The sequence below is a fragment of the Zootoca vivipara genome, chromosome 6, assembly GCF_963506605.1.
Source record: "Zootoca vivipara chromosome 6, rZooViv1.1, whole genome shotgun sequence".
NCBI classification, from domain to species: domain Eukaryota; kingdom Metazoa; phylum Chordata; class Lepidosauria; order Squamata; family Lacertidae; genus Zootoca; species Zootoca vivipara.
The window spans coordinates 56,446,790-56,463,149 of NC_083281.1; the positions used below are offsets into that span (position 1 = coordinate 56,446,790).

At 40.2% G+C, this 16,360-nt stretch overlaps 1 protein-coding gene across 1 annotated transcript in view; it reads right to left on the minus strand.

The window, feature by feature from the left end:
- CARMIL2 (capping protein regulator and myosin 1 linker 2) overlaps nucleotides 1–15,876 on the minus strand; it is a 75,892-nt gene extending 60,016 nt beyond the window's left edge. Inside the window, 9 exon segments of the mRNA XM_035118562.2 lie at nucleotides 285–360; nucleotides 1,548–1,621; nucleotides 2,245–2,315; nucleotides 4,576–4,673; nucleotides 5,697–5,818; nucleotides 10,421–10,480; nucleotides 12,036–12,086; nucleotides 13,176–13,264; nucleotides 15,284–15,876. Of these exon segments, the coding sequence (XP_034974453.2) occupies nucleotides 285–360; nucleotides 1,548–1,621; nucleotides 2,245–2,315; nucleotides 4,576–4,673; nucleotides 5,697–5,818; nucleotides 10,421–10,480; nucleotides 12,036–12,086; nucleotides 13,176–13,264; nucleotides 15,284–15,323 (681 nt within the window). The 5' untranslated portion in view covers nucleotides 15,324–15,876.
- Between the last annotated feature and the right edge of the window lie 484 nt (nucleotides 15,877–16,360).

Sequence of the window (16,360 nt, forward strand, 5' to 3'; positions counted from 1 at the left end):
TGATGCTTTCAATTGGGGGTGTCAGGGATTGAACCCAGGCCCTTCTGCACGTGAAGCATGTACTCTGGTGATCCCTCTCCAATTTATATTTATTTGTTTTATTTATATTCTGCCTTTCTTCCATCACAGAATTCAAGGTGGTATACATGGGATTTGCAGGCAGTCTCCCATCCAGGCAATGACCAGACCCAGACCTGCTTGTGGCTTCAGCAAGGAGGCTGCATCCTGTGGTCTTATGCTTCTCAGGGAGGTCCTTGCCAAAAAGCCTAGCACATTGCACTCACCAGTTTGAAGTCCTTGCAGCACAGCCTTGTGAACCACTGATTCAATGACAGGCTAGTCACACTAAGAGCCACATCTCTGCAACAGGACAAAGCAATATTACATAGAAAATGTCTTCTGTCAAGTTGTACCATTGTTCCATCTAGCTCAGTATTGCCTGCACTCACTGGCAGCATCTCTTCAGGGTTTCAGGTAGGGAAATATCCCAGCCCTACCTAGAGATGCCAGTAATTGAACCAAGAATGGGACCTTCTGCATACAAAGCAGGTGCTCAACAACTCAGCTATCCATTGGCCCCATCCACCTATCCTAATCAACTATGCACCCAACCAGTAAAGGGTAAAGGTACCCCTGACCGTTAGGTCCAGTCGTGATCGACTCTGGGGTTGTGGCACTCATCTCCATTATTGGCCGAGGGAGCTAGCGTACAGCTTCCAGGTCATGTGGCCAGCATGACAAAGCTACTTCTGGCGAACCAGAGCAGCACACGGAAATGCTGTTTACCTTCCTACTGTAGCAGTACCTATTTATCTACTTGCACTTTGACGTATTTTCGAACTGCTAGGTTGGCAGGAGCTGGGACAGAACAACGGGAGCTCACCCCATCGTGGGGATTCGAACTGCCGACCTTCTGATTGGCAAGCCCTAGGCTCAGTGGTTTAACCCACAGCGCCACCTGCTAGCTTATTCAGTTCTACAAAGTAATTAGTTTAGAATTTAAACAGTTAAAATCTACACTCAATTCACTTGATTTTTTTAAAAGAACAGTTTATTTTTTATAAAAAAAACCCCAATAAAGATTATTTAAAGTTGTCTAACACAGTAACTCCCCATTAGATCTAGATTCAAAAGGTCTGCCTACTTATGGAGGTCTTCAGCTACATTCTAGTCAGACACACTTGGGGCCAATGCAGGGAAGATGAGGGGAATTGAAGGGAATCACACAATTGCTTCATTGAGTATCTTGAAACTCAAATGCACACAGCATTGCTCAGCCAAGCTTTGCACTGACACATAAACATGGCTTGAACTGGGAGACTGAATTCCTTAGAATATTGTTGATTTCATGCTATTTTAAGACTGTATGGTATGACTGCATATCAGATGATATTCAATGAAGTCCTACTCATTGAAATGAATGAATTTAAATTAGTCATGTTCATTACCTACAAAGGGTCTAATCTGCATAGGTCTAGCTTTCAATACAACCTCATGGATTTCACCCTTCTCACTCCCCACCCATTTTTTTTTTTATATGGACTCACTGGCTGTGGAGGTGGTTGAAATCCAGCAGGTTGAACTCCCTGCATTCCTGGTTGTGATAAATATTATCCACATCCTTGAAAAATAAAAATAAAATACATTAGCACATTGCAGGGGGGTAAGAGATCATTTGGCAAATTCACATAATGGCAAAGATGCTAACAGCACTACTTGGCAACCTCTAAGCAGAAGAGTTCCACTCAAGAGTAATTATGAGATTAATATCACTATGCTGAGCCAGACTCTTGGCATACCTGTGTCTTGAGAACTACAGTGGTACCTTGGTACTTAATCCGTCCCGGAAGTCCGTTCTTAAACCAAAGAGTTCTTAAACACACTCAACAGGAAGCAGAACATGTTCTGCTTCCAAGGCAAAGTTCACAAACCAAAACACCTACTTCTGGGTTTGCAGCATTCTTAATCCAGGTTGTTCATAAACTAAGCTGTTCTTAAACCAAGGTACCAATGTACTTTACCCAAAAAATAATAATTGTACACAGGTCATGCAGGATGGAACTGGGGGAGTACGGACACAAATGAGTTGCCAAATCACCATCTGGAAAAAGTGCATGCACACATTAAACTCCTTGATGCAATGGGAGACAAGGAAACGGTGGCATTTTCGGGTCATTACTTTTTTTCTGCCACAGAGTTGTGGCATGTTGTTTTGGAATGACTAATTTAACTCTTGTGTCTTACCCACTGGATCTCCTCTTGGAAAGGGAGGCCACTGTAATCACAGAGAGCAGCGTATGTCTCTGAAAACCCACCTGTAAATGTGAGGATATTAGCAGTTAATGTTGCAGAACAGAATTTGCAGGCTGATCCAAGTTATAGATCCAAACCTCTCCTTTGCCAGAAACTTAGTAGCTGGTCTTAGGTAAACCACTATCTCTTCAGGTCAATTAATATACACCTATCTTGCATGGGTGATAAAGAGATTTCAGAGATTATGGTATTTGAAGACTCCGAAGAATTTAAGACAGGCCATATAAAAGTGATTACTTTTAAACATTTATATAATGCAGGAAAATCACAAGATATAGATATTCTGAGCCAAGAAGATACTTTGCCCAAATCAAATATTTGGGCCATTAGTAATAATCACCCCCATCCTTCGCTCCTCAACCCTGCCAACAATCCTTCTGAATACAAAAATAGAAAATACAGCTGTAAAATCTAAAAAAATAAAACAAAACTAAGAAAAAACTATAAAAGAGAGTACATTTGAGATAAAGTAAAGCAGTAGTGGAGAAAATATGTGAGTTGCCACCAGCTTCATTCCTCCAATTTGTAAATATCTCAACAGGCCTCATTTGTTACAACAGCATATCTAGCTACTGAAAAGTTTGGACATGTTTGAACTAGGAGTGCTTTGACTGTATATCAATCTTGTATTTCTTACATTTTTATCCCTGCCCTTTTTTTTTTTTGAAGGAGCTCACAGCAGGTTAGGTTGGTTAGGCAGCATCAGAAAGAAAGAATGACCAAAAGTCACTCAGTGAGTTTCACAGCTGAATTGGGATTTAAACCATGGTTTCCCCAATTCAACCCTCCTAACTACCACACCATGTGACAAAAAGCTGCCAATGCTAAAATTCTCTCTTCTTCACAACTATTTAAATAGCACAGGAGCCCTGCTGACCTCCTTGGCAACTGGCCACTTGACAGCTGCACAACCATAGAAACCATCATCTCATATATACAGCTGATGCACAAAGCAGCCTACTTGCCCAGACCTTTAATGGTTTATAATGCTTAATTGGATGCTGCTGCTTAGCTTTAGCTGCAATTTCATCTCCCATTTTACTGTCTGGCGGCTTCTTCTTCTTCTTCGTCTTCTTCTTCTTCTGTTTCATTTTTAAGATGTTGTTTAAAATTGGTTCATATATTATCATTTTGTGAACCGCTATGAAGATAATCAATAATTGCCAAGGCAGGATATAAATATTCTATGGACCAATCCTATGAAAGTTTACTTGGAAATAACTATTGTTGTGTTCGGTGAAGCTTACTCCCAGGTAAACCAATAGAGGATGGCAGTCTTAATCAAGAGAAAGATTGAACATATGTGCACATGGGGATGGCTGCATAAGCATCTTCAGTCTAGGGCAAGTTCTACATAAAATGATTCCTAGAAAGGGTGCCAGATTGGCAGCTACTAGCAACTCTGTGCTTCTGAAGCAAAGGTCAAAAACACACATACACCCTGCAGCCCTATTTTCCAATGTGTTCTTATGCTAAATTCAGATGAAATCAGAATTGTCAGATTTTTTTAAAGGCTTGAGCACTCTAAGGGAAGTAAGCTTTAGTTTTACCACCAGTTTAATAGTATGTTTAAACTAGCCTTGTATTTAAGCACTCACCTAGTTGCCACACACAACTAGAAACTGCATGCAGGTGGATAAACAAGTTCTGTGCCTCCTCTGTGCCCAATATAGGAAACAGTGGGCTCTCTGAGGAGAGATGGAGCCATACGTCCTTTCCCTACGACCCCCAGTAGCTCACTTTTTAAAAAAACCTAAAAGCTTTTGTAAGCATATTTTAAAGGCTAGTTTAGACTAGGGATAGGGGAGAAATTTGATTCACTTTACAGAGAGGAGTCTACCTAACTCAAACTTTCAGAAACATTAAAGAAACTGAAACATTAGCCTTTAAAATTTGCGTTCTCCAAATTTTGCAGTACAGTACACTTCTCCAGCCAAGGAATGGGTAACAAAACTAGGGCAAAGTGTGCATATAATTGAATATGTTAATGAAGATAACATTAAATTCATTATATCAGGAGAAACTGCATAAATAAATCTGTATATTAGGAGAAATTTACACAAATGCTGGTGAATTTCCATGAGGATTTTTTTAAAACAATAATTGCAAACAGATGCGAAATTGGGAAGAAAAATGAGAAACCAGAATTGATATATTTTCTCCTCCCTAGTTTACACTTCTTACGTTCTTCACAACTGTAGTTTGGCTCAACAATTACTTCCAACATATTTTCCTCCAATAATTTTCATAAATAAAGATTACCACATGGGCCTTGATTTTCCTTTAGCAATTCTTCCAAGGAATCTGTTATCGATTTTATTCTGTCGAGCAAGATGGGGGAGGCATTTTGGAGTAGGTTTCTTCAAAACAAAGGGAAAAACCCATTACATTTTTTTCCATTGAAGGCTTAGAGGACACACAAGTCAGAAAGTTGGACAAAAACGTTATTATCAGGACAGACACAGGAAGCTCCTAATTCCACCTACATACAATTACGTCCACAGCCATCTAGTGCCTAAATCAGACATCCCCAGACTTTGGCCCTCCAGATGTTTTGGACTACAATTCCCATCATCCCTGACCACTGGTCCTGTTAGCTAGGGATCATGGGAGTTGTAGGCCAAAACATCTGGAGGGCCACAGTTTGGGGGTGCCTGGCCTAAATCATATAACAACACTGTCCACTCATGTATCCCCCTTTCAAGCGTAACAGATGTTTCAGACAAGATGCTTTTGGGAAACAGATGCTAGTATAGGATAGTGGGTATAAGACTGAACTGTTAACCAATAAGTCACTTGTTCAAATCATGTAATGAGTCTATAGGAAATCCTTAGGCATACCACTATCTCTTAAGTTCTCTACTGTTTCACCCCACATCTTCATACCTGCAATGTGAAGCATAATAACAATGCCCTGATTTAAAGGGTTGTTGTGAGGCAGGGATAACCAATGTGACACCCTCCAGATGTTGTGTACTACAACTCCCATCAAACCCAGCCAGAATAGCCAAGGATGATGGAAGCTGTAGTCCAAAATATCTGGACAGTACCATGGTGACTAGCCCTGTTGTATGTTTTATTTAAGATAATGTACCTGATTTGAGCATGCTAATGTGCTATATAATAATAACCACTCCAAACTCATCTAACTAGTTTGGCCCTGGTCACCAGCGTTCAGCCCATATCTTCTAATGTAGGCTGGGGAACCTGTGTCCCACCAGATTTTGTTCGGCTCCAACTCCCATCAGCTCCAGCCAGCATAGTTAATGGGCAGAGATTGTGAAAATCGTAGTCTAACAATATATACAGGGCCACCGGTTCCCCCACCTGTTCAAAAGTCTCCAAAATATGTACAACCTTGGTAAACTACAAAACCCCCTTACCCAGGTGAAGAAATTAGAAAGATCTTCTTCAGAGATGTGACCACGTGGATGACCATATGCTCCAAATCATCCAATGACAAGAACTCAAATTCAAAAGAAGATTTATCTGTCTCCACGACAACCTTAAGTAGAAGAGAAGACATATGAGGGCAGATATTTTCTATTTAAAGGTTCAGTATTTAAACAATACAGTGGTACCTCGACTTACGAAGACGATCTGTTCCGCAGCCGTCTTCATAAGTCGAAGTATTCAGTTGTCGAAGCACCGCTTCTGCGCATAACACAATTTCACGCTTCAGTACACGCGCCGCCCGTGCACACCGCTTTGCGCAGGACGCACACATGGTGAAAAGACTTCCGGGTTGTCGACTTCGGAAGTCGAAACCTTCGGAAGTCGAATCGTTCGGTTGTCGAGGTACCACTGTAGTTTTTATCTCATAATACACATTATTTTAAACAAGGGTACTAAAATAATAATATTTGTAATGATAAAGAATTTATAATAAAACATTGATACTCATTTTGTTGTCCAACGCACACGAGCTTTTTCTTCTCACTATTACTATTAAATTAAAAGGAGTAATTTTCTTTAGAGAAGGGAGGTATTATGAAATTATCCCAGGCAAAAAAGAAGATGTAATAACCCCAATTCTCCTCTGGAAAAGAAGATGAGCTACACAGAAGATGCTCATATCATAAAAGAAAAGAAAGGAAAGCAAGTAGAAAGGGTATATAAAAAATCCCATACTTTCTATCTAAAGAAAAATCTTCCAGCAAAATGGCTAAAATATTGAACATTTGTAAATATTTTCACTCCCCAGGCTCCAAATGTGTCTTTCTCCATAGAAGACTGAGTTGATTTTAAAACATTTTATTCCCTGCCCACCCACTGAGATGATCTATATCCTCGGGGAACTTTTTGAAAGAGGGAGAATTACATGATGTATTATGAGAAAGTGCCTTTTGTTATATCACCGCTGAAGTTAAATAGATGTGGACCTCAGCAATGTCCAAGGTCCTCATAAGAGCTTTGAGCTTAAGGAAGAATATGGTGTAAGGACACTTGATAATACACCTGTGCTTTAAAAACACACACAGAGAGACACACACAAAGGCAAAAGAACCTCAAGCACAGAACAAAAAAATACCATGTAGGAAAAAAGTGTATAAAAAAGAATCTAAAGCAATATCTGGCACAAAATAAGCCAAATGATGCTTATGGCCCTGGAACCATGCGGCAAGCAACTCTTCTTTCATAGATCCCAAACTGTCCTCTTCACTACACTCTAATCTGATTAGTAAAGATTGTGGAGCAGTAACTGGCAAACAATTCAAATCTAGGCTAATTTCAAAGTCTGAATCAATCATCAAACAAATCAGTTTAACATCTTTTTTATTAACAGTTACAGGAAGGTAGCCGTGTTGGTCTGAGTCGAAGCAAAATAAAAAAAATTCCTTCAGTAGCACCTTAAAGACCAACTAAGTTTATATTTTGGTATGAGCTTTCGTGTGCATGCACACTTCTTCAGATACACTAGAAACAGAAGTGTCAGACCCTATATATATACAGAGGGTGGTGGGGGTGGGTGGGAATGGGAGATGGGCTGATGGGAGTGGTAAACCTGTAGATGGGTGTTAATGGCTGCTGATGGCTGCAATTAGTCCTGGGCTGAGGTGCTAAAGAAAGCTTGATCATGCATAATGAGATAAGAATCCGATATCTCTATTCATCCCAGGTGCTTCCATGGTTTTAAGCTTGGTAATGATTTCCAATTCAGCAACTTCCCTTTCCAGTCTGTTCCTGAAATTTCTCTGTAATAAAACAGCTGCTTTGAGATCTTGTATAGAATGTCCTGGGAGATTGAAGTGTTCTCCTACTGGTTTTTCAGTCTTATGGTTCCTGATGTCAGATTTATGTCCATTTATCCTTTGGCGTAGGGTTTGGCCTGTTTGTCCAATATAGAGAGCTGAAGGGCACCGTTGGCATTTGATGGCATACACAATGTTAGAAGATGAGCAATTAAATAGTCCTGAGAAGTTGCTGAATTGGAAATCATTACCAAGCTTAAAACCATGGAAGCACCTGGGATGAATAGAGATATCGGATTCTTATCTCATTATGCATGATCAAGCTTTCTTTAGCACCTCAGCCCAGGACTAATTGCAGCCATCAGCAGCCATTAACACCCATCTACAGGTTTACCACTCCCATCAGCCCATCTCCCATTCCGACCCACCCCCACCACCCTCTGTATATATATAGGGTCTGACACTTCTGTTTCTAGTGTATCTGAAGAAGTGTGCATGCACACGAAAGCTCATACCAAAATATAAACTTAGTTGGTCTTTAAGGTGCTACTGAAGGAATCTTTTTTATTGTTTGTAGATTTGGGAGGTGGGGATCTAATAATTATGTTTGCATATATGCGTCATCTTTTCTGTAAGAAACATCTTCTCTGTAAGAAAAATCTGTAAGAATTTAGCAGGAATATTTAGAAAATATTCCTGCTAAATTTGAGTTCTTTTGGTCCCTGCGGTGAAAAATTAGACCTGTTCCATAGCCTCCAATATTTCACTTGTGAAAAACGAACACATAGTCTTCTATATATATAAAAATGTTCCCACTGTGTGCATGGAGGTCACAGCCTTGCTCCGTAACCGCTGAACAACATTGCATCAAATTAGGACAAAGCGTACCTTGCCCATCAGGGAGGGATATGGCATAATTCCCCCCCCCCTTTAACACCTAAAATAATGATTAAACACAAAAAGTAGCACCCAAATCAGACATCACCAGCAGAAGGTCTGAAGACTCCAGCAGCATCTAACAGAAAGACAGAACGCACGCTTCTGCTTCGAAAGCTGTGCCACCAGATGACATCACAAAATTCCACAGCAAGCAACTGAAAACAGGCCTTTTGCAGCAACAAGGCCCAACATTGCCCAGCAGACTGAATAGGCCGCAGCAGACTAGGCCGCTTTCCAGACTAGGCCAAGTGGTGGTAGGGGCCTGCCGGGGGGGATGGGGGGGGCGAATAGGTCATAGGTTGGGACAGCCCAATTACAGGGATGAACCGGGGGATGGGGGAGGAGGGACAGAACACGGTGGGGGGAGACACAGGGATGCGGCTATGTAAACATAACACACAAAAAACAGGGGGACTCTGAAGGTGAGGGGAATCTGAAGTGGGACTCTGAGGCTCCATTTAACAAACTGAGCCACCGCAACGCGTGGCAGGGCCAACTAGTGAACACATAAAAAGCAAAAATTGGTGCGAAACAGAGGTAATAAATTTCCAAGAATTGTTAGCACAAAAGAGAAACAATTGGTTCGTGCAAAGGGGGAGCCAAACTGGGATTTTAGCTGCTGAATTGCAGTTCCTGGTTTGTTTCCTTTTTAAAAAGTAAAATATAAGGATAAGACTATAACATGAATTGTTAATATAAATAAATTAAATATAACTAGAACTTAATAGAAGTACAAAGGTGTTAATGTGCTTAACACTTAGGCTAAATGCATTACAAACAATAGCAACAAGAACAGAATGCATTACAGCTGAATACAAAAAAATTAGGCACAAAATAAATAATACATAACAAAAGTGAGAATAATGAATATGGATGCATATTATATTGAAACTTAACACTTCAGTAGCTGATAAATGCAGTGTTCAACAAATGTGTATAGATAAGTTTTGGGGTTTATTAAATGTATAGTTTACTTTTCTCTTCAAAGAATCCTCTTTATGACAAAGAGTAAAAATACAATAACAATAAATACATAAACGTGAAAAATATAGTCAGAATACAAACATCCACTTACTAGTGCTGCCCAAATGCCCACTGTCTAAGGCAGCAGTCAACATTTTCAGACACTTTTAACACAAGCATACATCTAGGGACCAATTTCTTAATTTTTTACTATATATTTGTAGGGTGGTAGATCAGTCCATGGCCCAGGATTGAGTCCTGACTCACCATTTAAAGACTGATGGTATACACTTATTTATTACATACTTTTATAGTGGGCCAGATGGCTCATTAAGGCATTTGTCCGCACTGTATTAAACCAATCAAAAACAGAAAGTGGTGCAATTCTTTTTTTGTTTCCAATTTGGGGAGTGAGTGCCCTTTGATTCTTCAGTAAGCATCAGAAACGGGATTTTTTTTCTTTACCAAGAGAGAATGTCGTCTACTGCCCTTTAACTGCTGGACATGAGTAATTTTAATGACAATAGACTGGCTGTTTAATGTCAGAGCAATCAAAAAATTTACTGGTCCCACTTCTGTGCATTTTACAGTGGTCTGACACACATAAATCAAGCAGCTGAAAGCTTCCCTGTCGTTTTATTTCCAGTGCCAAGAAAACATCACCTTCATTTCTGTACATCAGTTTTGTTACAGAAGGTACAGAAGTAGACATAGTAAATAAAATGGAATGGAATAAAATAAAATGGCAACATTAAGGATGGCCTTGTTGGTTTAAGGACATGATTAAAAATGAATATGAATATTTGGGACCAGTTATATACAAATTATTGGGCTATGTGCACACATGACAGCTTTGTAGCATTTACTGTGGGGAAAGATTATCTGGCACCTGCCCCCCCCCAAAAAAAACTACTAGACCCTTGCCCCATAGGGAGGGGAGGAAAAGTGTGCTTAATGTCTGTATCACAGTGAGAGAATCACAACAGCCTGATCCCAATACATCTTGCACTCACCCGGTAATCTCCTCCTATGCTGATGTTCTGCACAGCTAAGAAGCTGAAGCTAACTTGTACCTGCAGATGGACACATGCAAGGTTAGGTAAGTGCGGAGGGATCAGGTAGCCAATACATTTAAAAGGGAAACCTAAAATGTACACCTGTATGTGTGTGTCCTCCATAACCGATGCAATAACGATATTTTATTCTTCAGATATTTACTAACACAGAAAATGCTTTCATATCATCTTCTCTTACATAAGCAGTGAGCACAGCTCTCCTGCAGGTTAAGGTCCCTTCCAACTCTACAATTCTATGAAATAATACATGTTTTCGGAAGGGGAGAGTTGCACAACAGTTTATACTTTAGCATTTCAAAGCAGAAAGTTATATGGAGCTCCCTGCCTGTTGATATTAGGCAGGTGGCATCATACTGTTTTTGGACCCTGTCAAAAACTGTTTTGTTTAGGCAAGCCGAGCCTTACATGTAAAAACATTTATTTTTAAAAATGATTTTATTTTATCTATATTTTGATATTTTGTCTCCTGTTTTTAAAAGTCTTATTTTATTGATATTTTGTAATGAATATTTTATGGAAACAGCTTAGAAATTTATTATTATTATGAAACAGTATACAAAGCCTGTGATATACAGTAAATAAATTAAGGACGTATCCCTCCCACTTCCCATCAAGAAAGACCTGAAAGCTGAGCCTCAAAAAAGAACCATGAACTGCATTAAAGCAAAAAGTAGTAGAATATTAATTAAAAAATTTAAAAAACAACCAGTGAGAAATTTCACTGGTTTGTCATTCAGTTTGTGCCTAGGGTTTGCCTAAGACTCCTGTGGTAATGAAATAGCATATTATGTAACAGCATGAGGGGATTTTTAGTTTGGGGAGAATTCCTAACTAATCAAGAAATCCTGTACTATGCACAAACAAAGTTGTTAGACTACACTGAAATGGCAAAACTGACCAGAAAGCTCAGGAACTAAGAAGACAAAAACTTCAATAAAGAGTTGGAAAATTTTATTTAGGAGACCACTGTAAGCAGATGAAAACATCAGCAGGATTTTAATCTCACTTATAATGTAACACACACAATGGACAATATGGACAGATACAAAATATAGATTATGAAATAATACACAGTTTAAAATGTTGACAATATCCCATGGAGGGGATGGGGAGGGAGGTCTCAAGATTCAGAGAAATCTCTTTATACGGATATGAATTTGGTATTGTTATAAATTTATATTTGTAAATTAAAGTAAAAACTATTGCAATGAAAAAAAGAAAAAAAAGCAAATCCCACACAATGCTAGAATTACACTCTTGGGGGGTGGGGAATAATATGAAGCCACCAAGGCTTCTTGGGCCTTCAGAGACCAACTGAAAATGTGGTATTTTAGGAAGGAGTGCAGACCTGACTAGAACGGCTAACTGCTCCGAGAAGAGAGCTCTGGGGTTCAGGTTCATTTCATTTCATTTTACTTTTAATTTATATGCCACCTTCCTATATTACAACACACAAGGCTGTTTACAAGCTGAAGAAACAATCTGCAACAAATAAGAAGCTGATCCAATACAAAAAAGTCCTAACAGAAACCATAGTCAGGGCAGGTCTTACCTTGACCGGGAGTTTTGCCAGCACCACCAGGGCTCGCCAGGGCATCAAAACCTGGATAAGAAGGCAAGGCCAAAGAGAGCAGAGATGAGGAGGAGGCCTAACTGCATTTCCACATTCAGTACAGGGATTTATGAGTGAAAACGGTGAAGAGTCCTACAGCCTCAGTCCTACAGTCCCCAAATAAAGTATTGCATCATAGGTGGCCACTTAAAACTGCACGATCAAGAACAAGCACACAGAATTGCATAAAATGTACATGTGCTAATTTATAGGTAAAGGTAAAGGGTAAAGGGACCCCTGACCATTAGGTCCAGTCGTGACCGACTCTGGGGTTGCGCGCTCATCTCGCATTATTGGCCGAGGGAGCCGGCGTATAGCTTCCAGGTCATGTGGCCAGCATGACAAAGCCGCTTCTGGCAAACCAGAGCAGCACATGGAAACGCCGTTTACCTTCCCGCTGTAGCGGTTCCTATTTATCTACTTGCATTTTGACGTGCTTTCGAACTGCTAGGTTGGCAGGAGCTGGGACCAAGCAACGGGAGCTCACCCCGTCACAGGGATTCGAACTGCCGACCTTCTGATCGGCAAGCCCTAGGTTCTGTGGTTTAACCACAGCGCCACCTGGGTCCCTAATTTATAGGTACAGGTGCAAATTTTCAAAGGATTGCTGTAATTTAAATAAGAAGTGCAATATACCTCACCTGTGTTATTTTCCTAGAAAATGAGGTGCTGGAACTGAGTTCCAGTGATTTCCAACTGAAAAAAGCCCTGCATCTTACTGTTATGGCTGAAGACTGATCAGGTTCTCTTATGTGCCTGATCAGCCTGCTGCTCAGGTGCCATAATTGTGGATTGCCAACTTCAAGGCACCTGCTATCTTTTCTTAGGGTTCCTCATCTCTGTATTTGGATCAGGCAATCCTTCAAATAGAGGGCTGTCCTTTGCAAAGTAGGTTGTGAAGACTTATTAAGACTATTTATAAGCTGCATTTCAGAGCAAAAGTCTCAAGGTGATTTCCAACAATAGAATAACTGTGTGTGTTGCGAACCACCCTATGATCATTGCATTAAGGGTGGTATACAAATTTAATAAATAAAACATTATAAATTTAAACACACACACCAAAGCATCAAAACATACCAGGACAATATTTTCAACTTTGGATTTGATGTGGAGTTGAGCATCCAGCAGGATGACATCATGTGTCCCTAATAAATTGGTGATGCTTTCTGAAAAAGAGACAAGACAGGATAAATAAATGGCCTGCAGACATGTGACAGACTCTTTCTTTTACAGAAGCCCCTAAAAGAGGGGAGGAGATCCTTGCCACAATCTCTAAACTGGGCTTGAGCTTTCATAAAACTTTTCTCAAGCAGGATGGGACCGTGGGCAGTCTAGAGAAAACTGTTAAATTTTATTTAAAAAATACGTGCTTGAATAAAATTAAGCCAAGTTGCCAAATTCCTGCTTATAAACTTTGGTAATTAAGCGGTATAAAAATACATTAAATAAAATTTTAAAATGCATAAATGTACATGGGTCAGGGTCACAATATTTTGCATTCTAGCAGCATGTGTCTACTCAGAAGCAGTCCCAAGTTCAATAGGGCTTACTCCCAGATAAATAAATAAAAATTAGCTGCCAAAATGATAGCAAGGAATATGAATATTAAGGTGAGGCTGGGCACAGAACCAGGACCAGAGCCTTTGGGAATTGGCTAAACGTTGTGCTAAAATTAGATAGCTCACTTTCTACCTTGGGGAAAAAAAGTCCTCTAAAGGGCCATACTAGATATGTTATCTAAGTATTTTTTGTATTATGCTCATTTGAAGAAAAAAAAAATCAAATGGCACCACCAGGGCCACGTGGAGCTGATAACTGTAGGCATTGTAGCATGCCAACAGGGGATTTCCTTCCATTAGCAGCTACAAAGGAGTGATTTCCCTCAGGACAGAAGCAGAGGGAAAAAACGGTTACATTCACCTTCCATGCCTGCTGCAATCCTATCAGTGCCCATCTATTTTCATTGAAAACAACCACCCATACAGCTTTAATGCAAAAATGCATAATGTTATGTCTGGTCTGGACAATACATTTCTTTTTTTAAAAAAGAACTACCTCCTCAGTTTTTATATTGGGCTACAACATTTGTTGAAATGTGAGGAAAGGTGACCCCATAAGCTGGAAGTCTACTTTTGATTGACCTACTGACTATTGCACAGTTGGTATTATCATGTCTGCATTATTAGGAGTTTCTAAACTTTCTGGAGTCACCACCAATGTGTGTTAAATAGTAAAATCAGAAACGTACATAGGCTCCCTTGTGCCCTTGGCAAGGAGATGTATCGGCGCACACACACACACACACACACACACACACACATTATCCCTTGCTACCTTGGCAATCACCAGCTCTCTCCATCTTTCTTCACAATTTTGGTGGGGGCCAACCTAACCAACCGCTAGGTAGGCACCTGAGGAAAATACATTGACTGCTTAAAAATGTAATTCTGTTGTAGCTCATGGCAATTTTTGTTTCTAAAAGGTGAAAGATTTTTATTATCTGGAGAGAAGCCAGAGTATCCAGTTTTTGCTTTTAAAGGCAGTGCTAACAATTGCCAGTCAAAGGGAGTTGATACACTGGGCTGTTAATTAAGCTCTCAGGCCTTGTGAAGCTTGTCAACTACTGCTTATTAAACTGCAGCACAAGAGTTTCTGTTCAGGCAAGATTGCTCAGATTTCAAAGTACAGTAGCTCTTGTGGCTACTGTCTCTTTTAGGCCTTCTAGATTCTTACTGTTTGAGCACCTTTATATGGCAGTTGGAGGGAAAGTGCTAGATGACAGGCTACAAGGCCCAGCTCTATTATAATTTTTGGTGTCACAACTTATTTTTAAGGTGCAGCTCCAACCCTCATAAGTGTAGAAAAATTGGTGCTAGCCAGGTATACCTAATGCATCTGAAGCTTAAGTCTTATTTCTGAAAATTATGAGTTTAAAGCACCTCTGTTTGGTTGCTCTCCCTTTCCCTCCATCACCATAAAACATTATCAAAACTAACATCTCAGTCCCAAAGCCAGAATTATAGCTCAAATCTCTGGCCTATGATTTAATCTGTAAACGCTGAAAGACATTGAGGAAATGGAGGAAAGGTTTCCACAAAAGCACCCCACTATCAAAAATGACATCCAGAACCAAGGTGACCATAAAGGTCTATTGGCTTTCCTTGCATGAAAAGCCTTTTACGTACCATGCAGTTCTGCAGGAATCTCCTTGAAAGAGGCAGCCATATTCTGGATCCTGCTCGAGCAGAAGCCTGGCCTTTTGCAAAAGCATCAGAATGAGCACTTGTTTCCGTCAAGTTTAAGCAGGTTACTAAAAAGGCGGCAGCTGCTGTGCTTCCTACCTCCTCCTCTTCACCTCAGGGTGCCTCTTCCTGTCTCCCACCCACCTCAAAACATACTGAATAAGAAAACAGGCAGCAGGCAAAAGTAAAACAAGCAAATTAGTTGAGGACAGCACTGAGTACCAGGGTGAGCTCTTGCTTGTTCCAATGATGTATCCAAGGAGCAAATGGCATTGTGTGAAACTGGTCCAGCTGAAGAGAAGTCCTGCAGAACCATTCGGGCAATATGCACTAAAGATTCTTCTCTAGTTTTAAACGCCTGAGGCCACTATTTACTGTTGGACCAGCAAAAACAGTGAGCCACCAAACTGATTAGACAAATTCATGTATTTAAGTGCATCTATATCACAAAAGGGAAAGCAGTGGCCCTCCAGTTGTTGTTTAACTTACTATCTTACTATTCCTAGCTGCTGGCCATGGTTGTTGAGAGTTAAATAATATGTAGAGGGCAACAGGTTTCCAATCCCTGATCGATAGTAATGACTAACTGAACCTGCAACAAAATGTGTTATCAACTTCTAGCTGTAGTGCTCCTCTTCAAGTTCAAAAAATGCAGTGAACCACATGCTTCTTGGGGATGTTTTACATTAGAAGGAAATCAGGCAGGGCATTCCTCTCCTGGGCCCTCATTTTTCCTTTCCGACATTAAATGTTGTTTCTACTAAGCATGCTCAACCGTTGGGCTAGTTTTTAGTACCCTGGTTATTGATTTAAATCAACATATTTCTAGTTTCCTCTAAGCCAGGGGTCAGCAACCTTTTTCAGCCCCCTCAGACCATGCGGTGGGCCAGACTTTATTCTGAAGGGGGAAAAATGAACAAATTCCTATGCCCCACAAATAACCCAGAGATGAAATTTAAATAAAAGCACACATTCTACTCATGCAAAAACACCAGGTAGGGCCCACGAATAACCCAGAGA